General features: G+C 40.8%; 2 protein-coding genes across 2 annotated transcripts; one reads left to right on the forward strand and one right to left on the reverse strand.

Moving 5' to 3' along the window:
• The first annotated feature begins 2,807 nt into the window (after window positions 1-2,807).
• On the forward strand, window positions 2,808-9,643 carry LOC108668304 (coiled-coil domain-containing protein 22 homolog). The gene is made up of 10 exons (XM_018155492.2): window positions 2,808-3,776; window positions 3,989-4,166; window positions 5,146-5,278; window positions 5,668-5,780; window positions 6,484-6,981; window positions 7,182-7,418; window positions 7,875-8,014; window positions 8,381-8,546; window positions 8,825-8,956; window positions 9,457-9,643. The coding sequence occupies exons 1-10, from the start codon at window positions 3,727-3,729 to the stop codon at window positions 9,574-9,576; spliced, it is 1,767 nt and encodes a 588-aa protein (XP_018010981.1). The 5' UTR covers window positions 2,808-3,726; the 3' UTR covers window positions 9,577-9,643.
• Window positions 9,644-13,833: 4,190 nt separating this feature from the next.
• On the reverse strand, window positions 13,834-25,965 carry LOC108668305 (RNA-binding protein 26). The gene is made up of 20 exons (XM_018155493.2): window positions 25,855-25,965; window positions 25,361-25,479; window positions 24,566-24,819; window positions 24,129-24,254; window positions 23,700-23,815; window positions 22,898-23,349; window positions 22,696-22,785; window positions 22,160-22,297; window positions 21,740-21,835; window positions 21,248-21,528; window positions 20,773-20,940; window positions 19,580-19,747; window positions 18,958-19,029; window positions 18,532-18,690; window positions 17,852-17,998; window positions 17,151-17,447; window positions 16,546-16,727; window positions 16,256-16,442; window positions 15,558-15,995; window positions 13,834-15,317 (listed from the first exon to the last, which is right to left on the reverse strand). Exons 1-20 carry the CDS (start codon window positions 25,911-25,913, stop codon window positions 15,177-15,179), a joined length of 3,690 nt encoding a protein of 1,229 aa, XP_018010982.1. The 5' UTR covers window positions 25,914-25,965; the 3' UTR covers window positions 13,834-15,176.
• Window positions 25,966-26,254: the final 289 nt, after the last annotated feature.

Consider the following 26,254-nt stretch of genomic DNA (forward strand, 5'->3'; position numbering starts at 1 on the left):
TTTGGTGCATTGTAGTAGAACTCTTCTAGTTACATATGCAAATGACAAATTTGAGGAAAGTGTCATAGTTTGCAAATGGGGGGGCGCCGCTCCATAATGGGGGAAATGTGACTACCTAATGGCAGCCCTGACGGGGTAAATATTGACTGGCTTGGAAATTAAGTTAAAATTACAATATATAAGACTCTGTAGAGTCTGAAACCTAAAGAAAAAACATAAATAGGCTGTCAAACATAAAATATGTTATATATGGTAATTTTATATTAACTTCCAAGCCGGTCTATGTTACCCCGTCAGGGCTGACATTAGATGGTCTAAGTTCCCCCATTTGGGGGTGGCATCCCCCATTTGCAAACTATGACACTTTCCTCCAATTTGTCATTTGCATAGCTAGCACTAGCAATAGACTGAATGTACATGAAGGGTAGGATACCTAGGATACCATTATCTGCGTGGCAAATGATTTACAGCATCTCTTTAGGTAAACAATTTAAGCAAATTCAAAGAGGCTAGTTTTGGCATATTCTGAGAAGCTGTCTATCTCTTTGCATGGGATGCTCTAAATTCATTGCCAATCTAATATGGAAACAAGGCCTATCTTGGCATATCCAAGTTGGTTTGTGGCACTCGCATAGGAATAAGCAAATTTTCAAGCAGTGACTGAATGTTCAGAGCCTTGATCAGGACTGGGTTTGAGTGATAAGAATCGTAAGAAGGTGTAAATGTCTCAAATTGCACAGGTATGGTTCCCTCTGCTGAATTTTTAGTTCTAGACCTAATTGATGCTACACCTTGGTATCAGGGCGCAGTGGAGTATTAATAGTCCACATAACTAAAGTTATCTGCTCAGATTAGGTCCTGAATGTGTCATAATCAAGTGCATTATGCTATATTATTTGTGTGCAAGTGAAGAAAGTGTTAATGCAATCCTTTCAGAGATGCCTTTATATTAATGGTGCTTTAATGTAGGTGAGACGAACTAGTCCCCTACTTAACAGCAAGTGGTCAATTCAAAACAAATTGATCTATGCCTAATATTGAAGAGAAAAATGAAACCTGGATAGTGGTTCTAATTACAATTGAGGTACAATTACTATATTAAGTACCTCATGCAGTGAGGAGTGCAAATTATAATAAAATGAAAGAAAAGATCTAAAATTGTAATACAATTTGAATAGAGGTAATGATGTGCTTCGTAGGTATAAAGGAGTCATAAGCTACTAAGGCCGTTACTATAAATTATATCAACGGTGTTGTAGTTAATGCATCCTGATGCATTATATTCACAGAAGCTGATTGTATTTATCTGTAAAGCCTTACTTAGCATTCTGACATGCATTAGTTCATTGCTCCGCTGTTACTTCCCATTAATTAAAAATAATGTAAAATATTTTGTGTTAAATTAGTAAACAATTTAAAAGGAGGTATAAACACAGTGATAACAATGAAATGTGTGCTGCAAAATAATCTTAACCACCCATGCCTTCCACAATGGTTTCAAAGGATAAAAGCATTAAACATTAAAAAATCTGTAAACTTGTGTCTTTAAAGTATGGTAATGGCCATATTTTGTTTCTTGTAAATTATAAAATCAAAATAATTCAACATTCAAAAACAGGCCAATTAGGAATTTTTTCTAATGTTGTTACTATGTTAATTGATGGTCTGCATCTGTTTTCCTTATGTTGACAGCCCTTTGGTTCAGGAATGATCAAATATGATTTTGGATAGAAAATTTAATGGAAAGATTCTCAGTTAAGAGGTATTATCCATCTCAAGTACAGGGTAAACCTGTTATTTTACCCAAGAAAACTAGTAATAACATTAATTTTCTTTTTGTTCATTTCCATTTTCCTTTTGATTTTCATGTTCATCAGCACACTCAGCAACTTTCTATGATAATACATCATGGGCAATGCTGTCAACAATTCTGTTCAACTGATGTCAAGAACATGCGTTGAATTTTTCCAGAAATTTCGTCTTCTTCTAAGAACTGTTGTTGCCATTAAAATACCTACAAAATGCACTTAAAAATTGAAAATTTATTTCTAAATGACTGAAGCCTTTATAAGAATTTATTTCTCACATCATAATTTCCTTTTTCGTTTGCAGATCCTGTGGCCATTTTACATTTACCTTCTATTGAAGAAGATTGAAGGTAACCATCATGTCCGGAATTTGCATGAAGATGAGATTGCCTGTCGCTGGAGCCTTTCACCTGTGGCGGCAAACAGCTGTAACATTGCCCATCGCCTTCAATGGGCCAACAGGAGTGAACTACATTTCATCTCATATAAACTCTCCATTCTTATCCAACCCAATGAAATTTCTTCCATCTCAAGATGCTTCTTTTTCAACTTCTGTTAGAAATCATTTGAAAGAGATTCAAAAAACAACAGAGGGTAACACTACCATTGTTGAAGGAAAGTATGTCGAGTCTCCTCATAGTGGTAAAGTTGTTTTCAAACCAAATGATGAAAAAGTTTGCCCATTGTGTGCCTTGAATCTCAACTTGAAGCACACTGATGTTCTTGTTTTGAGTCAATTTGTTCGTCCTAATGGACAACTTTTGCCTCGTCGCATAACAGGACTTTGCTGCGTTCAACAAACAAAACTTACAAAGCTTGTAACCATGTCGAAGAAAGCTGGTTTGATGCCCAACTTAGCACCAGCAAACAGTCATAAAGATCCAGCCAAGCGGCGGGGCTCAAAGAAACTGCACAGATTCTTTGATGAAGCCACCATTCGTGACACCACTCTGAGGAATGTTGCTAGATACAGGGAAATAAGATATACCAAGTAATTTTGTATTTTGTTGGGCTAATGTAATACTTGTAAATTGAATTTTGAAACCCCATCAATTCACAGACACTTAGGTTTGTTTATAGCTTCAAACTCATCATTATGTTGTATACTTCTCCTGCGTTCAAATTTTGACAACACATTCTTGTATTTGTATCATTAATATTAGGTTTTATTTTGAATTCTGTAAAGATACAGTTTCCAAAATGCAAATACCCTGTTAATTACTATGTTATTTTGATAAAAGCTCTTTCCGAACAGTCTGATGATGTAAGTTTTTCTGACGAATTAGCCTCAAACACAAATTTGAGGCTTTAATATACTGAATAATTGGATTTACCTCTTGTGCTTTTCCTTTCTCTATGTTAATTTTCGTATGAGACCATTACAGTATTCCGAGCCAATTAAATAATTGTTATTTTTTACAATGCAAACTTCTTGGATGCCCTCAGGGTGCCGTCGCTAGCTGGCAACGGTTAAGGGGCACGGCACGATCCCTTGGGCTACCCAGTGCAGTGATGATCCTGAATATTTAGAGCTTAATATTGATAAATTTGGCAGTGTTTATTTATTCTATCCATGGTCAGGCAAAATCGTGAGAAATGCTGTTAACGATTGGAACAAAACTGTATACCATGGATCGAATATTGGAGATTTGATCAAATAAGAACGACTTGGTTAGAGATGTATCAGATAAAATTTGCTACATGCCATGTTATCAATACTTGTTCATCAAATTTAAGTTCTTATTCTGGTTCCATTTTATTTTTTAAACGGCTTTCTATCGAAAATTAAGTTGCAGATTTCCCATTAAATCTTCTTGTCGTCTGTACTAAACCGAAGTGATTTCCAAGGAAATAATGGTTATGTGATGCTGGAATACATTCAGACGACTGGTGCCTTGATATACCTTAGGTTTGAGGCATGGAACAGGTAGACAAGATAATTCTCACATCTCTTGCTGCTATTGGCTGGTGAGTAACCTGTACAATTATTGAGTTGAGTTCAATTACTTCTCGCTTTATAAAAGTTGACTGAGTGCACTCACACTGGATTTTCTAGGTTTAAATGCTTTCCAAAAAAAAGCATTGAGTAACAATAATGAAAAATTACGAAAATTTTACACCAATGCCTGACTTTAGACTTGTTCCTTTACGGGAAATTTACAACAAGACTCTGGCCATAGTGACTTGGAGGAAGATGTGGAGTCGCTGTCGCAGCTTGGGATGGGCGCGGTGGTGGAGGGCGTCGTGGTGTGTCTGAAGGCGATCGACGCTAAGCAGTTTGCGTCGCTGTCCCACAAGCTGCCTCCCAACATCGCTCAGAGATTCAGAGCGGCCACGGCCATCGCCGATGCCGTTAAGGTCGGTTGAGCGTCATTGATATTTATTGCTACGTTTTCAGTGCATCGCATTGTAAGTATTTAGGTTGCGTGTAATCTTCAGTGCATTGCATTGTATGTATTTAGGTAGTTTGTAAATGCTTAGTGAGTTCCTAACCTTTTGATATTCGGAGATATTGAAGTTACTAGGGACGCACTCCGACAAAAAGAAAAACAAGCCGTCTTCGTCCCTGCATTATTCAGCCAAGTGATCATATAGGTCCATCCATTAGCCACAGTGAGAACAAGGTTTCTTAGTAATCTTTATTTACAAGTATAAACACCGGGAACTAATGACTTGATATGACTATAACTGGTATGTTCTCTTTAATCAAGACTATTACTGAGACTCCTGAAATAAATAAACAAACAAGAATAAATATCTAGCAAAGAATCGACATGTACATAAATATTGATCATAATAAGAAGCACGAAATTTGAGCATTAAAATTGACACAAATATTTACACAAATTGCACGCATGACAAACGATAGTAATCCTAGCATCCACTGTTTCCACTGTTCCTATTTACACGAGACGTACCTTACACATCGACGGCAACCACAAGACTAAACTAGGTTCCGCTATTCGGTTAAGGTCACGTCAAACTCTCTCTAAAACAAAATGAAAAATATATATCCTATCCAATCCCTTACAAAGTGATGTGAATAGTTACATCGGAGATGTATGCTGTAAATCTCATCCCATTACCCAATTTTTCCGAGTATAATATAGACATTCAAAATCGTTGTAAGTGATGTGGAAGCAGACAAAGTAGGATATGGATTAGAATCATCTTCTGTCTCCTATGTTTTTAGCTAATCATTAATTTGAAGAGACATTTAGCTAAACATTCTGCCAACCTGACACAACCAAAGCAATGCTGCTTTAATGCGCGAGGTCACTTGTATTTACTAAGCCAGAAGACGCACTTTCCCCTCTGAAGTGTGCTTACCACCCAGGCTTTAGGCTACACCGGGGACCTTGGCTACCAGTCGCTGCTCTACCCCAACGAAGTTGACGTCCGGCGCTTCTTCTCATTTCTCCTGGAGCGTCTCCCTAAAGAAGACATCGAGGTTCAGCGGGAAGACCTCTGTAGGTTTATAGATTTTTGATCAGATTAAATTCGTGTTAAGAAAAATGATAAGGCTCATAAAATTCTCCCTATTTTTTCCAGCTAATGATGTTACTAACTTCCTCATTACTCTAAAATTTCATAAATAATATCACTTACATCCTCGATAGTGCTCTACAAATTCATAAATAATATTTACAAACTTTTTAGTACTCTAAAACTTCATGAATAATATTTACTAACTTCCTCGTAATTTTTGCAGGAGCAACAAAAATGTCCTCATGACACGAAAGTCATATTTTTTCTAATTAATAAGCTATGAGCGAAGTCATAAATTAACTAAAATCAGGAATATTTGAATTAATTATAAATGTGATGAGTGTGAAGATATTCTCCGTCTTTTTTCAAGCCCCAGCCGGAGTGCTGCTCGCTAGAGCTCAGCAGCACCTGCGGCAGGCGTTGTCACGACCCTGGCTGCCCCCACACTGCCGCCACGCTCTCCTCAAACGGCGGGACAAACTAGTAGGTTTTTAGCGAAGTTTTGTCTTGTTGCAATTAGACGCAAGCATAACCGCGTTTATGGATGTAGTCGTAATTTGAGTGATTTTGATAGTGATCACACGAAGAAAACACCTTTGTCTCTGGCTGTAGCAAGTTTTCCTAATAAAAATACCAATAAAAGCGGTACCGGTATGCTTGAGCTTATTTCCTAAGATTTTTCAATGTTAAATTGCGCCAAAATTTCTGAGTGATATCATCACACAGCGATCAACTGGCTACCATTTTAGCCACGCTGAGGTTATGATTAATTTGTGTTCAGTGAAATGACGTTGTTTTAAATCGTATGTAGTTTGTGGTAACTGAATTAAGAATGAAATTTCATGTTTAGTTATTCTGTTAAATAAAAAATATAACTCAGTACTCACTGCAGTGAGTGACAGAGAGCGCATTTTTTCGTCGACGAAAACGTGGTCACGGACGGAGGGACGGACGGACGGACGTGACGAGCACAATAGCGCCTTTTTTACACAAATGAGAAAATGCGCTAAATAATCAGTTGCAGTCGTCCCCCAGAAATTTCATCACTCTTAATAATTAATTTATCATAAATAGCTAGGAACGAAATATAGAAAGAAAATCGTTTTTTTTTTTCTCGCATTGTGGGAAAAATGTCCGGGTACGATTTTACTGCCTTGAACGTCTTCATCTTGTTATATTTGAGCAGAATGGCAACTTACTGATGCCCCTTGGTGAAACTCGTCATTTACGGACGTTTACGTCTCGCTCAACGCTGCCCCTTGGCCTATCGCCCCAACCTGCCTCCCGTAAGCTCCTGTCCACGGAAGAGTGTACATTATCTCGCCCTGCTTGTTTAAAGCGCGTCTTGCGAGATGACTCGGGTCAGGTTGACAGCCGTCTTCTCCTCTGCAGCATCTTGGCAAGTCATGCCCGGCAGCTGCAGTGTGGGGCACTGCCTGTGCGTTCGAGTGCTAAGCTGACCACTAATTTGGACCCGTTATTGCACGTGATATCGCCATCTACCGACAGCCTCGTGACGCCGCTCTCTCCGCTGTCTCCTATGATGAACCTTTCATTGGATGAGCCGCCCCCTCAAGAGCAGCAGCAAAGTCTCGAGGAGCTGCGCGCCGAAATTGCTCAGCTCGAAGAGTCTGAACGACAGCAGTTGAGTGTCATTCATCAAGCTGCTCTTCAGAACGAGAAAGTAAGTTCATTTATTTTCCAATAATGATTATAGATACCGGGTACGTTTGTTGATGAGCTTGAATAAGCCTTATGAAAAACTTTTTAGCCTCCATAGAAAAATTCATACTACGCCTTAGGTGAAGTTGATTTGTTTTTATCTTGTTACATTCATGGAAATAATCTCCAGTAATAACCTGACCATTGCAATTACCTATTCAGTTGTCGGCGGAGCTGGAGGTCGTAAAGGAGAGCGAGCGTGAGGTGCGGGAGTCCCTCGAGTCTGCTGAAGTTTCCCTCAGTCTGTTGGCGAGCTACGAGCAGAGTCGGGCTCGGCTCGAGTCGGTCATTGCTGCAGCACCAGCACGAGCAGAAAAGCTCAGAGAGCAGTTCGAGCAGCATTGTGCTCCGCTCAAGGAGCAGATAGAGATAGTCAAAAATAGTGTCACTACTCAACAGGTCCGAGCAACTTGGTCATGTCAATCAATTGATCTTTTAAATGTACCCATATTTATTCATTACTACATATATGTGTGTTCAAATCCGGATTGTTCAAGAATGTTATAGTTGGCGTAGGATTTATCCCTATTGCATCCCCTCTTTCGATTGCTCAGTTAAGTATTCTAATATAAGAAGTGTATGAATACGTGACTGCCGGTAATTTTATGCTTTAAACGTGATAGTGACTAGAATATTTTTGTTTTTAATATTATCGATACTGTGTAAATATTTTAGTTTTAAGCTCATTTTCCATTTTAACCTCGTGCATTCCTAAAATCATTCAAAAGAGAGCCTTTTGGAATACATGAATATAATTGTAATTGTTCTTTATAGTTCCTTCGAGGCTCGAGCTGATTATCCAGTTTCGTAATACTCCTGTTCAATCATGCAACATGAGCTTATCTTCTGTAACAGGCAGAATTTGAGGCCCTCACTTCCGAGATTGAGAAGCTGCGCTCTGAACGTCAGGACTTCTTGCAAGACATCCCCGTCATCGAGGCACAGGCTGAAACGATTGAAAAGAAAATTCAGGGCAGAGGCCAGGCTATTAGCAGGTTAGTGTTATATCTTGATTGGTTTTCAAGTAAAAATTCTTAATGACTAAGGAACTCATATATTGACCAATTATCATGAAATAAACAATGTTAGCGACGACAGGTGTGTGTGTGTGTGTGTAGTTTGCCTTCCTCACCCACGCGACCAGAAGCTTAAATGATTAATATTGATAGCATAACCTTTACGTAGTGCAATGGCGATTCGTCCTGAAAGACAACCAAATTTAATAATAAGGATATGACATTTGAGGGAACGGTGATACGGTATGCCAATCTTGGATGCGAATTTAGTCCCACCAGACCGTTATTAAACTCAGCCTTAGAAATGGTCACCCAAAAACCAAACTTTACTTCGAAATTTTGCAGGTCGGTGTACACGAAACAAATCCTGGACATAACGGCGAAAGTTCACAAGCAGCGACATGTGACGGAGGAAGTACTGCAAAATATCAGAAAACTACAAAAAGAAATTAATTCGCTTGAGGGTAAAATTGATCGAAGTTTTGCAGTGGTTGAAGAACTGTCGTACCAGGTGAGATGAAATGTTACGACCTGCTGAACAGGCGAAGAGAACGACGAGTTGTAACATCATCATAAGTTGTTTCATAGAAAATGATTTCATTAGAAACCTTCACATTGATGTTTTAAATACATGTATTTATCTGGTAAATCTCCCTCCAGGGTCTTAAATTGAAATTTATGTTAACCTGGTCAAGTGCAAAAGCATGTACATTTGGGGAAATTTAGCTTAACGTTATGAACCGTACTATATTAATGACTCCACGCTGCACCTATAAATGATTTGCCCAGGCGTCCTGGATGACTGGAGGCACGGGACTGTACCGCACCGTCATAGCTATGCACGACGCCTGCAACGAGATCGTTGACGTCCTAAGGGAGACTGGAGTGATCAAGCGCAAGACTGCTGATCTTCGCGAACAAGTAAATGGCAGAAATAATTTCTTTAACGCAATATTCTTAAGCAATAAAAAAGGTTAGATAAAAAGTTAGTCTGCAATGTCAACTCTCCTTTTAGCCACTGATGAATGTTATGGGATTTAAATGTTCAGATGAACTGTAATACTATTTATTTGGTCGTGGTAAAGTGACGCAAGTTTTTCATGCATGTTGGTGAAATGATGAAAGTGGAAGAATGTGTAAAAAGATAATGTTCGTTGGCTAATGCCGATTTTTAATTTGATATTTTTCTCAGTTCAATACTACCGGGTTGTGATGAGATTTGTGATAGAAGGTTTTCATGTTGGAGGCATCTATCCCGACCGATATTGATTTAACCTGCTATTATAGCATATATATCATGTTGGACACCATGATGTATAAATTTATACATGTTTAGTCGTGAATTATGTTTTAAGTGCTGAATGGTAATTTGTGTCCGATAATCATGTAATTTATGAATAAAGCCAGCCCTTGTTACTCAGGTCGCGCAGGAGCAACGTAAAGATATTGCCGAGGCGCTATCTCGGCTGAAGAACGATTTGTCAGCGGTAAAGCAAGAAAACGAACTTCTAAAGAGTCGCATTGCCAGCAATGCGACTTAATTATCTACTCCCTAATCTAGTATTGTTTTTATATTATTACATTTTTGGTGTATGTATTTATATTTATTTTGATCGTTATAGCGATGATTTTATTAAATGTGTTGAATCATATTTTTATCGTAAATAATTTCTGTTAAATCGCATTTAACAAAAGCTAGAAAGGTGTACTAATAGAACATAAAGGAATGTGCTGATGCATATTTTGCACACAACTGGTCAGGGCGATGCGGCAATAACTGAGCGCCGCTGAGGGCAATTTATAGGGTTTGAAAAAAAGCTGAAACTGTTACCGTTGATCATGACGACCAAAAGTAAGATGTCCATACAAAGCAAAGACGGTTCTAACCGGCATCCGACGCCTCTTATTTGGCATCTCGGAGTGGATGTCGACTTGTTCGTGGTTATGTGCTTTTAACAATGCTGAAGTCAGTTGAATGTAGCCCTCGTATGCAAAGATGCTATCTGTTCTATCGTCAACATAGCTAGGCTTATTGACGCTTCACAGCACGGAAAAAGTTGATATTGAAGTGTCTGAGCTAAATATCAGCTGTCGTTCTAGAATCTAGTACATATGCCACAATCTGTGGTTGTGCAATATTCGCAATAATCAAGTTGAAGACTATGCATTCTATTGTTTATATTTGTTTTGATGATCACTGCTTTATCTGGGAAGTTTATTGCTAGTCTAACGCATGTAGCATCGCTCTTCAAAAAAATCTGACATTCACACCTAGGTATGAATTGTCCTAAAATGTTGGAACATAGTAGTTCTGCGATAGTTATGGGCGAGGCTGCCAGGCGATGTTTCCTAACAAAAAAAAAAAACAATTTAATTGCCTCTCCGCCAACTTCGCTTCAGCTTCTTTACACCACGCGCATACCTCCAACTTGGGAACGTGCGCAAGAGCAACTAGGAAGGGTGAGGGTATGGGATTTTATCTTATTTTTACCGCATTTTCTCATTTATGGAAAAAAATGCGCTATTGTGCTCGCCGTAATTAACCAGTTTCAGCTTCGCTGATAAGATTCATTCGGTGATTTAGCTGTGGAATTGGGGCGAGTGTGGATTTTGTTCCTGAAAAGTTGTTCTAAGAGTGTTGAATCCTGATTCTCGTATCATTCGCATCTATCTGGGTAGACTTTACGCATTTACTCGACACAAGCATCGCAAGGACTTGGGGTTCTCGTAGCGTTGGCAGCTCAGCATTTTGGACCTTTGATAGTTGGGTTGCTTAGGCAAGGTATTCAGAGGGGTGGCGTATCGGCTACTTACCGTTCGCCTACTTTCTCCATAGCTAATGTAGTTATTATTGTAAAATCATAGAAGCATTCGAAGCGGGAACATTTGGCCCCTTGACCGCCCGGGTGATAAGTAATAGTGCAACGCATGTTTCCGCAGGACGGAATATTGTCGGGGTCAGAACCCAGCTCAGGTCAGAGTGTCCGACTGCCGCGCCGACTCAAGTGTCTGACTTGGCCATAGCATTACGAATAGATGCAACCACACCTAGGAGACAGCGTAGACCCGACTATGGTCTGCGCAAGACCGAAGCAAGAGAGAGATTACTTTAGACGCAAGAAAGAGACTAGTATTCTATCAAAGCATAGAGACTACTTTAGAGATCACACCAGTCTAGGGCTAGTTTCCAGGGACCAACCACACTTGGAGGCGCACAACACACTTGGTGAGGACATCAAAGCCTATGGGATAGTTGCCAGTAATTTCAGTTTGTGGAGAATCGGATCAGGATTGTTCGGGTAAGGCGAGACCTGGAGTGATGATCTACATTCACGAGAGCCGTTGATTTAGCCGTTCATCAACAAGCGCCAGCTTAAAGCCTCGTAACGGTACAAATCATGAGTGATCCAGAACATTTAGTTTCCATTTGATTTTTTTTTAACATTACAGCCACAGACGGCTGCCTATACTGGAGTACGGCATGTTAGACCTCGTACATCGAAGGTTAGATCATCCTTCATAGAATTAGATTGTTGTTACTCATTTCATACTTGGTGCCCACTTGACTAAACTGCGGCAGTGGGGTGGCGGCTAAATCAGCACATATGCAAGGGTGAAGGGTGCCCCCGCGGTCACGGTGGCGGTCTCCTCATTCTGATTCGCCACGACGTCTCGTTCACCGGGCAAGACATCTCTCCCCTCCTGCATGGCGACACCACCATGGAGGCTTTGGCAATCTCCATTCCTGTCAATGGTTCCCCTCTCCGCATCATTAATGTTTATATCCCACCGGCCTCCTCCTGCCCCGCGGGATATTCCCCGGAACTGTCGGACATAGTCTCCTTACCGGGTGACTGTCTGATAGTTGGCGACTTTAACGCCCATCACCCTTCCTGGTTCTCCCACACGGACGACCAAAGAGCCGCAGCGCGTGGAGCCGCAGTCGACGATATCGTTGCCAATTCTTCCCTCGCCTTCCTCAACGAAGATTCCCATACCCGCCGCCCCTCACACGGCCCACCCTCCTCGCCGGACCTCGCAATCATCAGCGATCACCTTCTACTCGACACCTCCTGGACCCCTCAAGTTGCCCTGAACTCGGACCACCTGCCCATTCTGATTCACCTCCCTTCCTCCGTCGACTCTTCGACCCCCCGAGCTGCCCGCTCTTACGTCAACTTCAAAAAAACTGACTGGCCCACCTACACGGCAGCCACTGAAGCGGCTCTCCAGACGGTCCCTCCCCCCACCTCGTGTGGCGGCGAGTCGACCTTGAGGGAAATCCTGATCGCTGCAGCCAGACAGCATATCCCTGCCGGCTTCGCAAGGACTTCTCCCCCTCGGTCAACCCTGGCACCCGGTTGCTCATTGAGCAACGGGATGACATCAGGGCACGTGATCCAACAGACCCCCGGCTCCCAGATCTTAACTTGGAAATTAGTATTTCCATTCAGGCCCACGCCAGAGACAAATGGCGAACACACCTTGCGTCGTGCTGCAGGCGCACGAACCAGTCCAAGCACTGGAATCTCCTACGCTCCCTAGCAGGAAAGCGTAACCGTCCTCCCCCCAATCAGCCAATCCAATTTGNACGGAGAAGCCAAGCGGTCTCTCCGCAGGGAGATCACCTCCCGCGTGGCGGCGACTGCCGCCATAAACGCTGTCCTTGCTGCCCCGCCGCCGCCGATTGCTTCAGCGGAGACCTCACTTCCTCGCCCCTACCGTTCAGCTTTATCCCAGCTCCGCTCGGGATACTGCAGCTCCCTGGCGTCCTATTCCGCCAGGATCGGACGCTCCCCTAGCTCCGCCTGCCCGGAATGCGGGGACCCCCTGCAATCCGTTCAGCACCTCTTCGTCTGCCCCGCCTTCCCGTCTCCTCACTGTGGGACAGCCTCGTGGAGGTAGCGGCTTTCCTGACCACCCTCCCTGCCTTCGCCCACCTCCCTCCTCTTCCGGTTCCAGCCCCCCGCCCGCCACCAGAGCCTCCCCCCGGCGTGCGTGACGGTCGCAACCAACAACAACAACAAGCGTGCATAGCAGTACATGGACTGGCATCCGCACTGATTCGATGCGTTCAGTGAATCTTCATTTGGAATTGTAGGGGCAATTACGGTACCCGATCGTTCTCGTGCGCGCCAATGTCGCTGCGTCCTTGTCTTGAGAAGTAGACCGATAATGGATTTGCTTTTAATTAAAAATTTGCAACTTTTGCAAGAAATGTCCCATTCGCAACCTCAGTTTTCTGGATTACTTTGCAAGTCAAGGTCAACTGCATTACATAAATACCGCAGTGTTGGACTTCGTTAGTTGTCAATGCGAAAAACCTCGTTTGTGAATATTAGTCCAGAATACTCAACGTTAAATTTATATGCGAAAGCTCGTATGCACTTGTTTATGCAATGGTTTTGGCTTCGACTTTCTTGGCACACGCGAATTCATCAGATCGCCGGTTTCTACGACTATCTAAGACTGGAAAATCGCGCGGCACCCAAGTTGAAAGCTAACCTCTGTCTGCTTAGGGGTCCCTCAGCTAATGCTCGCCGTTTATGTCGATTGGAGCCGGCAGGTCGGGTCCAAGTATCCCCTGGTGTCTTTCCGAGGCACGGTCATTACGAACTTCCGCACGTGGTATATTCAGGCCCTCACAAGAAAACTAGTTTACCACTACAGTTCGTCTGGACCCTCCACCCGATCCCTTCCGTTTTGAAGGAATCTAAGCCCCCCTCCCTCTCGACAAGTGACAGATGGAACTTGTGGGAGGTGATAATGGCTAAAAAGGATAAGAATGAAACGCCAACAACTTGCGTACTTCAACCAACTCTCTATCTTTCTTTTTTTTTTTAGTGGTTTGTATATTCTTTTCATTTGCATTTTTTTATCCTCCATATTTCCTTTCATCAAACCACATTTTTTCAGAGGCAATTTTTTTTATGTCCTCTTATTTTTTCGAAAAACATTTTAACAAAGCCAGTGGGAAGATTTATATGAATCTTCCCAGCTAAGATCTATGGAACTAATCTGCAACCATCATTACTTCGTCGTATTCAACTATTCCAGTGGGCTCACACACACAGAAACGAGAATACATTATTCTGTGCAATGATGTGTTTCTGAAACTATTGAAAGATGTATAAGTTGAAGCATGGCATTATATGCAAATAGCAGCATTAGACAAAAGTATTGATCCCATTTAAATATTTCTTGAACAAATTGTCGATTTCTACTCTTAAACACTAGGATAAATTCGAGACTTATCATTAATTCAGGTTAACAATCTAAGATGACTGACAGAACATATAAGAGAACGGGAAATAATGAACTTGCGTTGTGTTCGACAGCAACACAAACTTTGATGATCATCCACTTCCTTCTTATTTAATAGTCCAATTATACTTATTCAATTCAGATGAACCTACAACTAAACTTCCTTACAATCAAATCTTTCACACCAGACTGTTGATACGCTAGAAAAATCTAGAAATTCAAGAAAAATCAATTTTCTTAAATCGGATGTCTATAGACAAAAACACTAATGAATGAAATTCGAAGCAAACCAAATAGCGTTCCCTAGTAACTGATATATTCAACTGTAGGAACGTGTAACACAAGCCTTCTAAAAAAAAAACATTACGACGAATCGTAAATATTGACGTATAATGTTAGCGAGAATTCAGCTTTTAGTGAATATACAATAGGAAGGAGTAATTTACACACAAATCGCTCGGTGGACCGATCGGACATGTCGGTCTTCCATTCTTGAGAAAACTGTACACAGCAGAATCATGAAAAAATTAGAAAAATTATCTTTTCAGGCCTAGAACCTAAACTTGCTACATCAATGGATACGAAAAAGAATTAGGGATTCTCGTATGTACAAAAATTTTAAATCGCGACCATTTTTTTGTACTTGAGGCCGACTCAAAACTTCAAAAGTTGATGCTAGAATAAAAACTGAAATCTTGAAAAATCGTCACTACAAATTAAACATCTACCAAAGGAGGTGCAATCAGCGATAGGTGGAGTTGATGATATCAAGAACTTATAGACCAAAAATAAACTTTAAAATAATAACCAAACAGAATAAACGTGTATCCTAGCACTAGGGCAGTTTTAGTGCCTCGGCGATCACAGGCGACGTGGCTCAGCGCTTCCAGGAGCTGTCTTCGCGCTCGTCATCCTCATCGTCACAGTCGATGACTTCTTCGTCGCCTTCCAGGAGCAGCTCGTCGTGCAATACAAGCGAGGACTCGCTCAACAGTCTGTGCTTAACTGGTTTCGACTTCTGCAATGCAAGAAGATGAAGAATCTTATAAAAAAATCGATACAAAGTGATGCGTTGTGATAATTAATTGATAAATCGTATACGCCTTTATGGAACTATGATAGTTTCCCAGTTAAACAAATGCACATGTTTTATATCGAAGATATTTTGCAAATAAAAAATTAAATAAGGTTGGATTATTTTTAATTAAAGTCCTTTCAAGTCACACCTGGAGTGAATCTGTAATGCTGTTTCACTAACCTTCTCTATCTCCACTTCCTCCTTCAATGCTCGAGGATCCACGATTGAGACTTCGGCATCCTGCGGCTCCTGTTTTTCCATCTTGCTTGTTGTGCGAGTAACATCTTTCGAGCCATCAACCAAAACTGGTCGTGGAGCACGTGGCTTGACCTCGGGTACCGCTGTCTTGTGTTCGAAAATGTTGTCATCGTCATCATCATCTTCTTCTTGCAGTCGCATGGACGCAGGGTCGAATTGTCTGTCCTGGTACTGCTGAGTGGAAGGCACGGGTGGCAGCGCGGACGCCTTGTGCTCGCTAACCCACGTGAGCGTCATAAGACGGTCACCCATCATGCGGCCTTCACTGAAGGCTTTCTCAGCGTGACGTCTAGTCGAGTACTCCACCGTCACTGACGGCGTCAAACCATCCCACAGAAAACTGATCACATTTCCCAGGCTCTGTAAGAACATTTGTGGGTCGTCAAGTATGGTAACAATGAATAATTTCAGTGAACGATCTATGACGAAAATATGCTCCGGAAGAAAAAAAAATGTAAATAAAACAAAATTTCATAAATCATCAATTCCATCATTACATCCTACTGCCTTAAAAACAGCTATGCAAATTAAAATGAAATAATTAATGAAGAATCAAAATGAAAATCAAATTAATTATAAAATGATTTCGCTTATTGCAAGTTAGCAATTTATTGTCATACAGCAAAGTGCGTAAGAACTGCGTCTTTGTCTTCAGGCTCAAAGCCACTAGCGTGGAGCTTGCACGAGGTCTTTTCAGTGGGCGGGAGGTAAGCAGCAGCGGCAGCAGCCGCTGAAGGAAGCGCTTTGCGGCCACGACCTTGGACAGCAACACCGCGGGTCCCCCGCATAGCAACCGAGTGGCCGCGCCTGAAAAAAAAACCGTAGAAAATTATTGCTGCGTTAACGAGGGAAAAAAATTCAAGTTTAATTATCGCTTATTCTGAAAATTAGAAGGAACACTGCATCTTACCCTCTCATTGAAGTGAGTTGCCTGGCGTTTGCTTTGAGCTGCGCCAGTTTAGTCTTAAGCTGCTTCAGCTCCTCAGCGCTGCTGATTGCCTTTACTACCGCGTCACCGGCCTTGCCGTTCTTTGCTTCTGTTCCTGCTACAGCGTACACGTCCATCTCGGTGTCCAGGATCTTCTTCGTGAGCTACACAGCAAGTGGGAGGAGGAGATGGGCGTCATTTTGGCAAATGAATAAATAACAACCAAATGTTTTTAACTAGGATTTTCTCAAAAACTGTGTTAAAAACTCAGAATGTTAATCACTAGATGCAATAGGAAGCACTTGCACAGGACGTACTTTTTTGATACAAATATTTCTTCTCATTGAAGTTTTTAGTTTTCGGCACTCAAAGGCAACATACTATGTATAAACGCACTAGAAAAAGACGGGTTCCACATCCTTGTCGCGAATTCCTCGCTCACGGACTTCGCCGCCCTGTGACTTCGCATATCAAACTAAATGCTGTAATTTCCTTTAATAAATGCCTTTTACTTTCCAGAAAAAGGTCTAGAAAATTATGCATCGATTATTTGAATCATATTGATAGAGCATTATAAGATAACTTACTTCAGTGGAGCCCTTAGCAACGACCTGCGCAGCATCGTTTGCGCCTGGCACAGCAGGAGCAACCTTTGAACCGACAGGTGTTTCAGTAGTTGCTGTAGGAGCAGTTGGCTGAGGCAAGACGGTAGCAGGTCTGGATTTCAAATTAAAAGCGTGGATCTTGTTTGAAGGGAACGAAGCTTTGAGATTCTGTTTTGTTGTCTCAATGCTTGACTGCAGAGTCTTAATTGCGTTGAGCATCTCCAGTCGCTCAGCTTTTGTTGCCGTTGTGCGGCTACTCTCCATCTTACTTAGTAGCAGCTGTATATAAAAAACGTAGCTGACATGAGACCAGAATTTTACGATAATCTAGAGCTGTGGTAATGCTATTATTTTCGACTTGCGTCGATACAACATAAATGATTGGTAATGAACGAGCTGTAATGAATATGAATCACTCTAAATACACACAAGTTCTTTCTATTCTCCATCACGGCATAGCGGGCATACACAGGCCGAATGTGCTTGCCAAAAAATAGTTCAAAATTATGACCTTGAATAATAATGGTCCAGCAATTATTCAGAATAAATTAGATGGCTATTTAGTCATCCTCGAACATTGCTTGGTAGAGTCAGCCTAACAAGAACATAAAATTATCTTTGGTGAACTTGAGAATCATTTTTCTAACCCCAACCAGGAGAAACGTCAGAGAAACCTACTTTACCTTCAATTGCTGCAGTTGTTTGTCTAGTAGCTGCTGCGTGCGCTCTCGTACTTCATCCTTAAGCTTAGCAGCGTCAGCCTTCCTCTTCTCCTCCTGCTGCCTGCGAGCTACTTCTTCCGCGAGTTGTTGCTGCTGCTGCATGATCAACTGCACCGAAAATATCGTACCATAAACAGCATGAAAAGAATTTGCGACACGAGTTAAATGGAGAGAGTGCCAACAGTGAGACAGAGATAGAATTGAAAAGTTTTCTTAGCAAAGACTATTATCCTGCATTATGCAGCATAGCATTATTTTTCCAATACCTATTTTTTCATAGAAGTAAATTGTGATGCAGTTTGTAGAAAACACGAGGTCAGACTTATCACAGAAATTATAGAGCTGTTAACCGTCAGATTTGTGTAATATTTTTACCTCAAAATTGTGATTTTTCCTAATTAATTCATTGGACAAGTAGAATAGGAATAACTGTGAAATCAAAAAATTACGAATGAGAAATTTGAACGACAGCGTGACGATATGTTCAGCACTGAAAGGGTTCCTCGTTCAGCGACGTTCAAAGGACTTTGGTTAGTCATTAATACACACGCATCCATTATGTCTGAAATTTTTATAATTTAAAATGTGGCGAAAATATTCAGAAGTAATTTTTTGTGACTTGATATATATGAAAAAATTACTTCTATTTGCTGTTGTTTGATCTCTTGTGCCGTGAGCTTGGGAGGCGCGGGTTTAGCTAAGGCGCTGCCTTCAGTGGCTGTTGACGAGTCGGGCAAGGCAGTCGCACTCTCCGTCTCGGCAGTGCTGCCTAACGCCGGGCCTATCATACCTCCTTCAGTCTAAGCGTAAAATGAACAATTTATTTTAATTATTAGATTTTGTTCATATTCTTGGCTAGGTGGTATATTGCAATATCAAACCTAGTAAACCAGTAACAGGTGTGAATACAAAAACGCGTACATGATCGACTATCTTTGTCAATGAGAGCACAAAAAGATTCCTTATTACTAAGTTTATTTCCAACCAAAAAACACGCATGTTATCTAAACCCGTACAACACCAGACAAGATGGCTGCCATGTAAAACAAGCCTTCAGTAGCACTTGCCTCGACATTGACAGCAGAACGAACATTATTCTTGGATTTATTGCAGTGCCGTACAGCAGTACCTCTCTCACCCTAAAGAGAGAACAGCAAACCATGTTAGTGGAGGTTATAGTTGATGTAGAGGGCACATTGACCACTGCAGCTGATTTCTACGAGTAATGGATGAAAAAAAATATGACTCAGTACTCACTGCAGTGAGTGACAGAGAGCGCACTTTCTCGTCGACGAAAACGTGAAGTCATGGACGGACAGACGGACATGGCGAGCACAATAGTGCATTTTTCCATGAATGAGAAATGCGCTACAAAGAACTTATCACATCAGTTTAGTAAAAATAATTTAATTTATTACGGTGAGAAATTTTCAATAATAGGCATTGCTGATTGTTACGTGCGTCAGGTTACACGAGTTTACGCTGCAAGCTAGACTTTAACATTTACGTCATAGTACATATAAACCTTGACCAACACAAACTAATGAAAAAATTCGGAATTAACTGACCTTTGAAGATTCATCAATGAACCTACTAATAAAATTTAAAAAAAAAAGTTAGTACCTTCCACGCACACTGCCTCATTGATCAAAGTTGTCTACAGGCTAATTGCTACTCGTATCTTCGTACCGTGATAGGCGCGCTTGGATTGGTCACTCGGCCGCCCTGTCCTCCGTGCCACAATACTTTAATGAAGCGATTGTTAAGCACAGCTTCGGTGCAGCGATACGCCGCGTTGGCTTCAGAATGCTTGGAAAACGTGATGACAGCAGCTTCAGGGTCGCCTTCAAATTGTATCTGTAAACACGCATTGATTATCAAGCAAGCTCAAAAAAGCAACACTAGGCCAGATGAGTACTTCTTCAATTGAAGGCATTAGAACAATGATTCAAACTGCAAGCAAGGACTACTACACACAGGACATGCATAGCCTATGTCCAGCCTCTGCTAGCAGAGGCGATCGCCTACACTATGAAAATGCTGTTGTTTTAGTGGCATCAACAAATGATATGCCCATAATTGTTTCATACAATAGTATTACAATGTAAAAAATCATCTGACCAAGGACTACTACACACATTGTAATACTATTGTATGAAACAATTATGGGCATATCATTTGTTGATGCCACTAAAACAACAGCATTTTCATAGTGTAGGCGATCGCCTCTGCTAGCAGAGGCTGGACATAGGCTATGCATGTCCTGTGTGTAGTAGTCCTTGACTGCAAGTCAAATAATGGGTTCTCTATGACACTTCAAGCAGCATTTTTCACTAGTCTTGAGCTAAGTTCTGCAGTTAGGGATGCAGAATTGACAGTCAAACGCAATACCTACTTGATATGCAGTTCTTCTATCTCGTTTCATGCGTAACTAAATGTGTAATAATCTGCACCTCTTACAGCTATAGTTTTTTTTATAGCAAGGTGCACTCGGAAAATCTTCTTCGTTTAGTTCTGTGTCTTGGTACTCTGATTGCCCAGAAAAGAAATCAATTTTGGAACGAGATTGTATCAAGTGCTGCAATAGTCAATGACTTGGCTTCTTACTGAGGAGTATAATTTAATTTGAATTTGAAATTTCGAGGACCATTATAATTATTTTGAATCAATCTCTGCCTATTATTCTATGTTAGGTAAAGGTAACTTAGCAGAAACAGAACAATAAAAGTAAGATAACGGAATAAGTAAAGAAGCAATTTGTCACAGATTGAAATTAATTGAGAAGAAACCGCTACAAAAATATAAAAAACAGCAAATCTCGGTAAATTTTCTACATTTCTAAATTATCATAGATGATATGAATGACAGGAAATTCAAGTTACCTGCATGTTAACGATTTTGCCGAACTTCTGAAAGTGCGAGTTAAGGTGGGTGATGGAGTTCATAAAGCGCGGCACTTTGCGCAGCTCAATGGAGCAGTTATCCCACTTGTTGGGCCCACGCCCACTTGGGGGACCAAGGCGCTGGGCCAGAGACGTCCGCATGGTACCCTGAATGTTTTCCAGTCAGCAAGTTGCCCAAAACAGTTTAATAGATGCGCACAAAAATGTATTGCATCAACTCAACTTAGATGCTCGAAAACAAGGTTTCGGCAAGAAATAGCCACTACTCGTATTTTCAGTCAGTGATGAGTAATATCTAGCGTGACTTCAAGCCAAAAAGAACTTAATAAACAGAATTCAGATCATTGAGTAAAATTAAAAGTTCCATCAACATGCCCAATCTCAAAAATGCGCATAAGTTTTTTATTTTTTAATGGAGACTTTATTAATTACAATGGAATAAATGCGATAGTACCTTGTTCAAGAGTCCGCCGTTTGCTGTGGTAACATTGATCAGTTCTCGAGCCCCCAGCGGATGCCCCACGAAGGGAGGTGGAGGCATATGGATAGGGAGGGACGGGGGGGGATGATGAATAGGGAGGAAGTTGGAGGGTCCTAATGGAGGTGGAGGTCCCATCATCATCATGCCACCTCGTGGAGGTTTGCCATAGAAGTGAGGAGGAGGGAGGGAGGTATTAAGAGACCCACTCGACGGAGCGTTACCCCATAGGATCGGGTCACTCGGTGTATACTCATCTGAAAAAGAATTCAAATAGACATTAAAAATGTGATACAGAGAAGTCACGAAACTTCAATGATATAACGTATAAAAATTCCTAAAACACTACAGGTGAAGGGAACAAACTATCTCGTAGTACATATATGTTGTCGTTGGCAATAAAGAGCACCCATAGGCGACCGATTTGTGTGAAATTAAATCTACATTTCGCGTGACAACTAAACTCACTGAGCGGGTCTGAAGAGGGAGCAGGAAGAGGACGAGTGAGGCGACCAGCCAGATGGGGAGGTGGGGGTACTCCTAAGTTGGCCCCAAGCCCACCAGCTGCACAAAACACACAGGCAATAGCTAGTGATATACAAGTTGATAATATACTAAATCATTATTATTGGACGTGATAATATAATATTAAAGGTATTGTGCTAATTAATTATAATATTAAATGTAACAGAAATGTTACATGGTGTTCTATAAAGAAAGAAAATGCCATAAATGGCAGATCATCAGAAAAAATTATCCATTTAGAATTTTGATCATCAGAAAGGCCTCCATTTAGAGTGATTGTGTTTTTCAGAATAATAAGGAAAATTCTTTTCCACGCATACTGGTGTTGATTGCGTCATCTGATATTTCAAGCGAGCCAACTACCTTGGCTGAGAGGAGCTGCAGCGTCAGGAGGTAGGGAGGCAGCAGCCGTGTATGGGGTGGACGGAGGGAAGTCCAGCACTACGGGGTCGGCGCCGTGGTCGTACGGACACTGATCACCTCTCATGCAGTAGCCTTTCTCTGCACAACCCACGTATGTTAACCACTACTTCCATCAACCATCTTACAGCAAACTAGTTGGAACCTGATCCTAGTAAATTATGAACCTTATACCATTTTTTTTTTATTTAAAGCAAACCAAAACTTTCTGAATGACACGAGTTGGAGAAAGGCTTTGTTATCATTATTGGGAAATAATTTCCAGTTCATGTGTCATGGAATCAAAGATTAAAACTCAAGCAGAATAGAATAGAATACAAAATGTTTTTCAACTATATATAGTAAACAAATAAGGAGCATAAGGTGCATCACGGCTGTCGTTTCATTCGACAAACTCGCACAGTAACTTTTTCTAGTCTATTTCTAATCTGTGGTAGCCTGAAGGTCTTTAATGCAGATGACATCACTGAATTTCTCACCATCGTAGTCCTTGCATCTGTGCTTCTTTCGGCGGCCAGATGACAGCTTCGTGTGGGGCATGTCAGCATCTGGTGACAACTCCTCTTGGTCTGTGGTAAAAATTTTTTGTAAACAATCAAGAAAGTGTGAGAAGAGACTTAAACATACAAATGTTCATATGATCGAACTTAAAAAATGCTTAATAAGCAAGACACTACCCACCAGCAGTGTCAGCAAGTACAGGTGACTGGCCCCCAATGGGACTGTCTGGCAAAGCCAGCAGACCACCGTTGCTCCCTTTAAGTGGGGATCGTGAACGTCTACGGGAAAGAGGGGATCGTGACCGACGACCACCTAGTGGGGAGCGTCGACACGAAGCAAGAGGAGACCGAGGCTGTAGAAGCCCTAAAGGAGATCGAGAACGGGACCGAAGTGTTGGTGAATGAAGTTGTAGCAGCGGCGAGTGTGAATGTTGTTTTGGAGACCGTGATCTTGCAGTTTTGGGAGAACGGGATCTGAGCTTAGGAGACGTGGAACGACGTGGTGAGCGGGAACGTCGCATTGGAGACCGATTACGAGGACCACGAGAGGGAGAAGTCCTGCTGTAGCGAGTGTGACGCGGACTTCGAGAGCGAGGACTTGGAGAAGGGCTTCGAGACCATGAACGTCGGAATCTGAAAAAAAACAGACGCAAAATCAAGAAATTAATCAAATAATCGCATGTAGATGCTCCTCAAACTTCAGCACATGTAAGGATCACAGGAAAACTGTACTGATCGTTTTATGTAATGCATGATGCAGTCAACAATCATTGACACTGTGAGATATTGTTGGAAATGAAGTTAAGAAGTCAGAGCATTGACACAAGCAAAAGCTAAACCTAATAGGAAAAATCAATTCAAAACAATCACAGAAACAAGGATCAATTTGGAATTCAGGAAATGAACTAAACCACATCCACGTGAGTGCGACTAAAAAATTCTAAATAGAAAATCTGGAAAAACTACGCCACTGGAGCACGGACCTCCTGCGTGGTCGCTCGTCATGTTTCGCCACTCGAGACGAGGGGCCACCGCGACCGCGGCTGCGGCTGCGACGTCGGTCCCTGGATCGACCTCGCCAGCTGCCACCTTCCCGATCCTGAGTAACGCCGATTTAGAGATGCATTTGCGTTACTATTGTTAGGTTACTTGCTAGAGTGTAGTATTAGTCAACTGCACAGGCCATTCAAACCTCCAGCCACTTGACTACTCAACTTTGAGAAAACATGTGAAACATCTTTCCGATTACTTCATATACATTTAAACCTATAGAAGAAGTGCAAATTTCATATTATCCACAGTTATTTCCTTGATCATCATTTGCTAAATGGCATCTATGTAAACGAGATTCAGGTTCACGGGCCAACCGCCATGAACGAGTTGGTTTCAGTTCACTAAACATTACAACTCACATCCTTCCTGGTCTTCACATCATCTTTCTTTGAGAGCAGAGGAGGAACAACAACACCAGCATCGCTTGCTGCACCGGTTGGCATTTCAACAGCAACTACACTTGTTATGCCACTCTTCACTGGGGCCTTTATTATATATAAAAAATTTGAAACAGGTTTTGAAACAAAAAAATTGCACATGTAAGTGGTTATATACATATTGTATTTCAACAGGTAACAAAATAAATTGTATTTTTCATCAAATGAACTTTTGATTATGAGTAATATTAGGTTGTTTCAGCCAGCAAGTAAAGAAATTGTATAATGACGCTGATAGCTTTGTGACCCAACATACATGTATATATTTTTTTTCTGTAGGGATTCAGTACTAAGTTATTAAAATACTTGACTAAACTTAATAAAAACGCTAATACTCTTAAATTTTTTTTGCAACTTACCTCCACAGTGCCATTACTGCCATTTCTAAGCACAGGCAGAGTTTCATCTTCAGCAGTAATTTTAGGAGGTAAAGGTGGCACAGAAAGAGGTAGCAGAGTTCTTGGTTGGAGGGACTTGACTTCAGGCTTTGCTGCTGAGTCCAAAGAAGAATCCATTGCATTGTTTGGCTTTGCTGCTGCTGATGCATTCTTCTTTGGCATATATGATTTCTTCTCAACCACTATCAGGAATTTTTCAACAAAACTTGCAGTATCTGTGGAATAAGCAAATGAAATATGTTGCACTGTGTTCAACTATATAAATTTTTATGCAAATAATTGTATCATATCAGATTTTACCTAATCCATGAATTTTAAGATGCTAAAGAAAATCAATCTACAGACTTGATTTTAAAAATATATTAATTAGGTATATATAAATGAACTGAGAAGCTGAGATTTATAAACTATCTCCATCCATTCAGAAGAGGAAAAAGATTATTGATAGAATCAATATATACATGAATGAAGCAATGAAATTAGAATTTCAATTCATACAGACGTCAATGTGTGTTTTAAAGTTCTGATGCCTGTTGTATAAAAAAAATTGAGAACAAAGCTAAAGCAACAAAAAAGCTTGGTTAGGATACATGAAAAATCAAGGTACTCCATTACCTTGAGGGCAAATAAGAAAGATTATGGACAGAAAATACAATGCTAACAAACATGAAGAAAATGGTTAGAAAAATCTTGTTAGCAATTTCTAGACCATTTCCAGAGACTATTTCATACAAATGTAATAAAAAGACCACTCACTATCTTGAAGAAATACATCAAGCTGCTGCAGCATGTCTTCCACCAGCTCCGGGGTTGGTTTGTCTTTCCTTATAAGAGCTATGCAGTAGCGAGCTAATGCAGGTGGATCAGCATCACACCTGTTCATAGAAAACCTTCAATTAGCACCACACATGAAATTGGTATCACAATCATACAAATTTCAATTATTTACACCATTAAAAATGTATAATGAAGATATCTTTAACGATCAATGAGTATGGTACTAATGAAACTATAACAAAATAGAGGCTATATTGGATTATAAAATATTATTGAATGCAATACAACATTAAATAACTTAACTAACAAAGATTTTATTATATGGATTTTTACAAATGGCATGGTAAAGTGGAATTTTGATGACTGGCACTTCATTAATGACAAGTAGTATGTTACATTAGAAATACTAAGTGGTATTGTATGAGCAGCAAGATGGCCAGTACACTGAAGGAAATTAAGCAACCAAAACTCACAGGGGCGCAAGATAGCTTGTAAGCCACTCTCGTAGAGCATCAACATCCTCGATATGCATGACTGATGAAAATCAAGTTTGAATTAACAATCTTATATATGACTAGTATAATCTGAAAGAAAGGATTGTAATAAAGCTCAAATTAGAACTTACAAGTTACAACTAGAGAATGAAGCAACTGTTTCAAATAGGCTGAAATAAATGAACCATCAGGCTTCCAAGCTGTGACTAGAGCATTCCTAGCTTTTTCAAATATGAAATATGCCTGTTAGACAAATTACCTAACTAATTGTTTGCTAAAGTTCATGATTGTGCCACAAGATTTCAAAAAATTCAAAAATATTGGAGCTGCAAGATATTTTTTATATGTAATAAGAAGAAAAGTTTCAATCTTGAGCCAA

Source organism: Hyalella azteca, unplaced genomic scaffold (genome assembly GCF_000764305.2).
Source record: "Hyalella azteca isolate HAZT.00-mixed unplaced genomic scaffold, Hazt_2.0.2 contig14641, whole genome shotgun sequence".
In the NCBI taxonomy this organism is placed as follows: Eukaryota; Metazoa; Arthropoda; class Malacostraca; order Amphipoda; family Hyalellidae; genus Hyalella; species Hyalella azteca.

Coding starts and splice junctions, on each gene's coding strand:
- LOC108668304 (XM_018155492.2), top strand. CDS start 3,727: ATGGAACAGGTAGACAAGATAATTCTCACATCTCTTGCTGCTATTGGC. Junction 4,167..5,145: donor CCATCGCCGATGCCGTTAAG/GTCGGTTGAGCG, acceptor CTTACCACCCAG/GCTTTAGGCTACACCGGGGA. Junction 5,781..6,483: donor TCAAACGGCGGGACAAACTA/GTAGGTTTTTAG, acceptor ATATTTGAGCAG/AATGGCAACTTACTGATGCC.
- LOC108668305 (XM_018155493.2), bottom strand. CDS start 25,913: ATGCATATCGAGGATGTTGATGCTCTACGAGAGTGGCTTACAAGCTAT. Junction 21,529..21,739: donor TCCCTCTTCAGACCCGCTCA/GTGAGTTTAGTT, acceptor ATTCTTTTTCAG/ATGAGTATACACCGAGTGAC. Junction 15,318..15,557: donor AGGAAGTGGAGATAGAGAAG/GTTAGTGAAACA, acceptor CTTGCATTGCAG/AAGTCGAAACCAGTTAAGCA.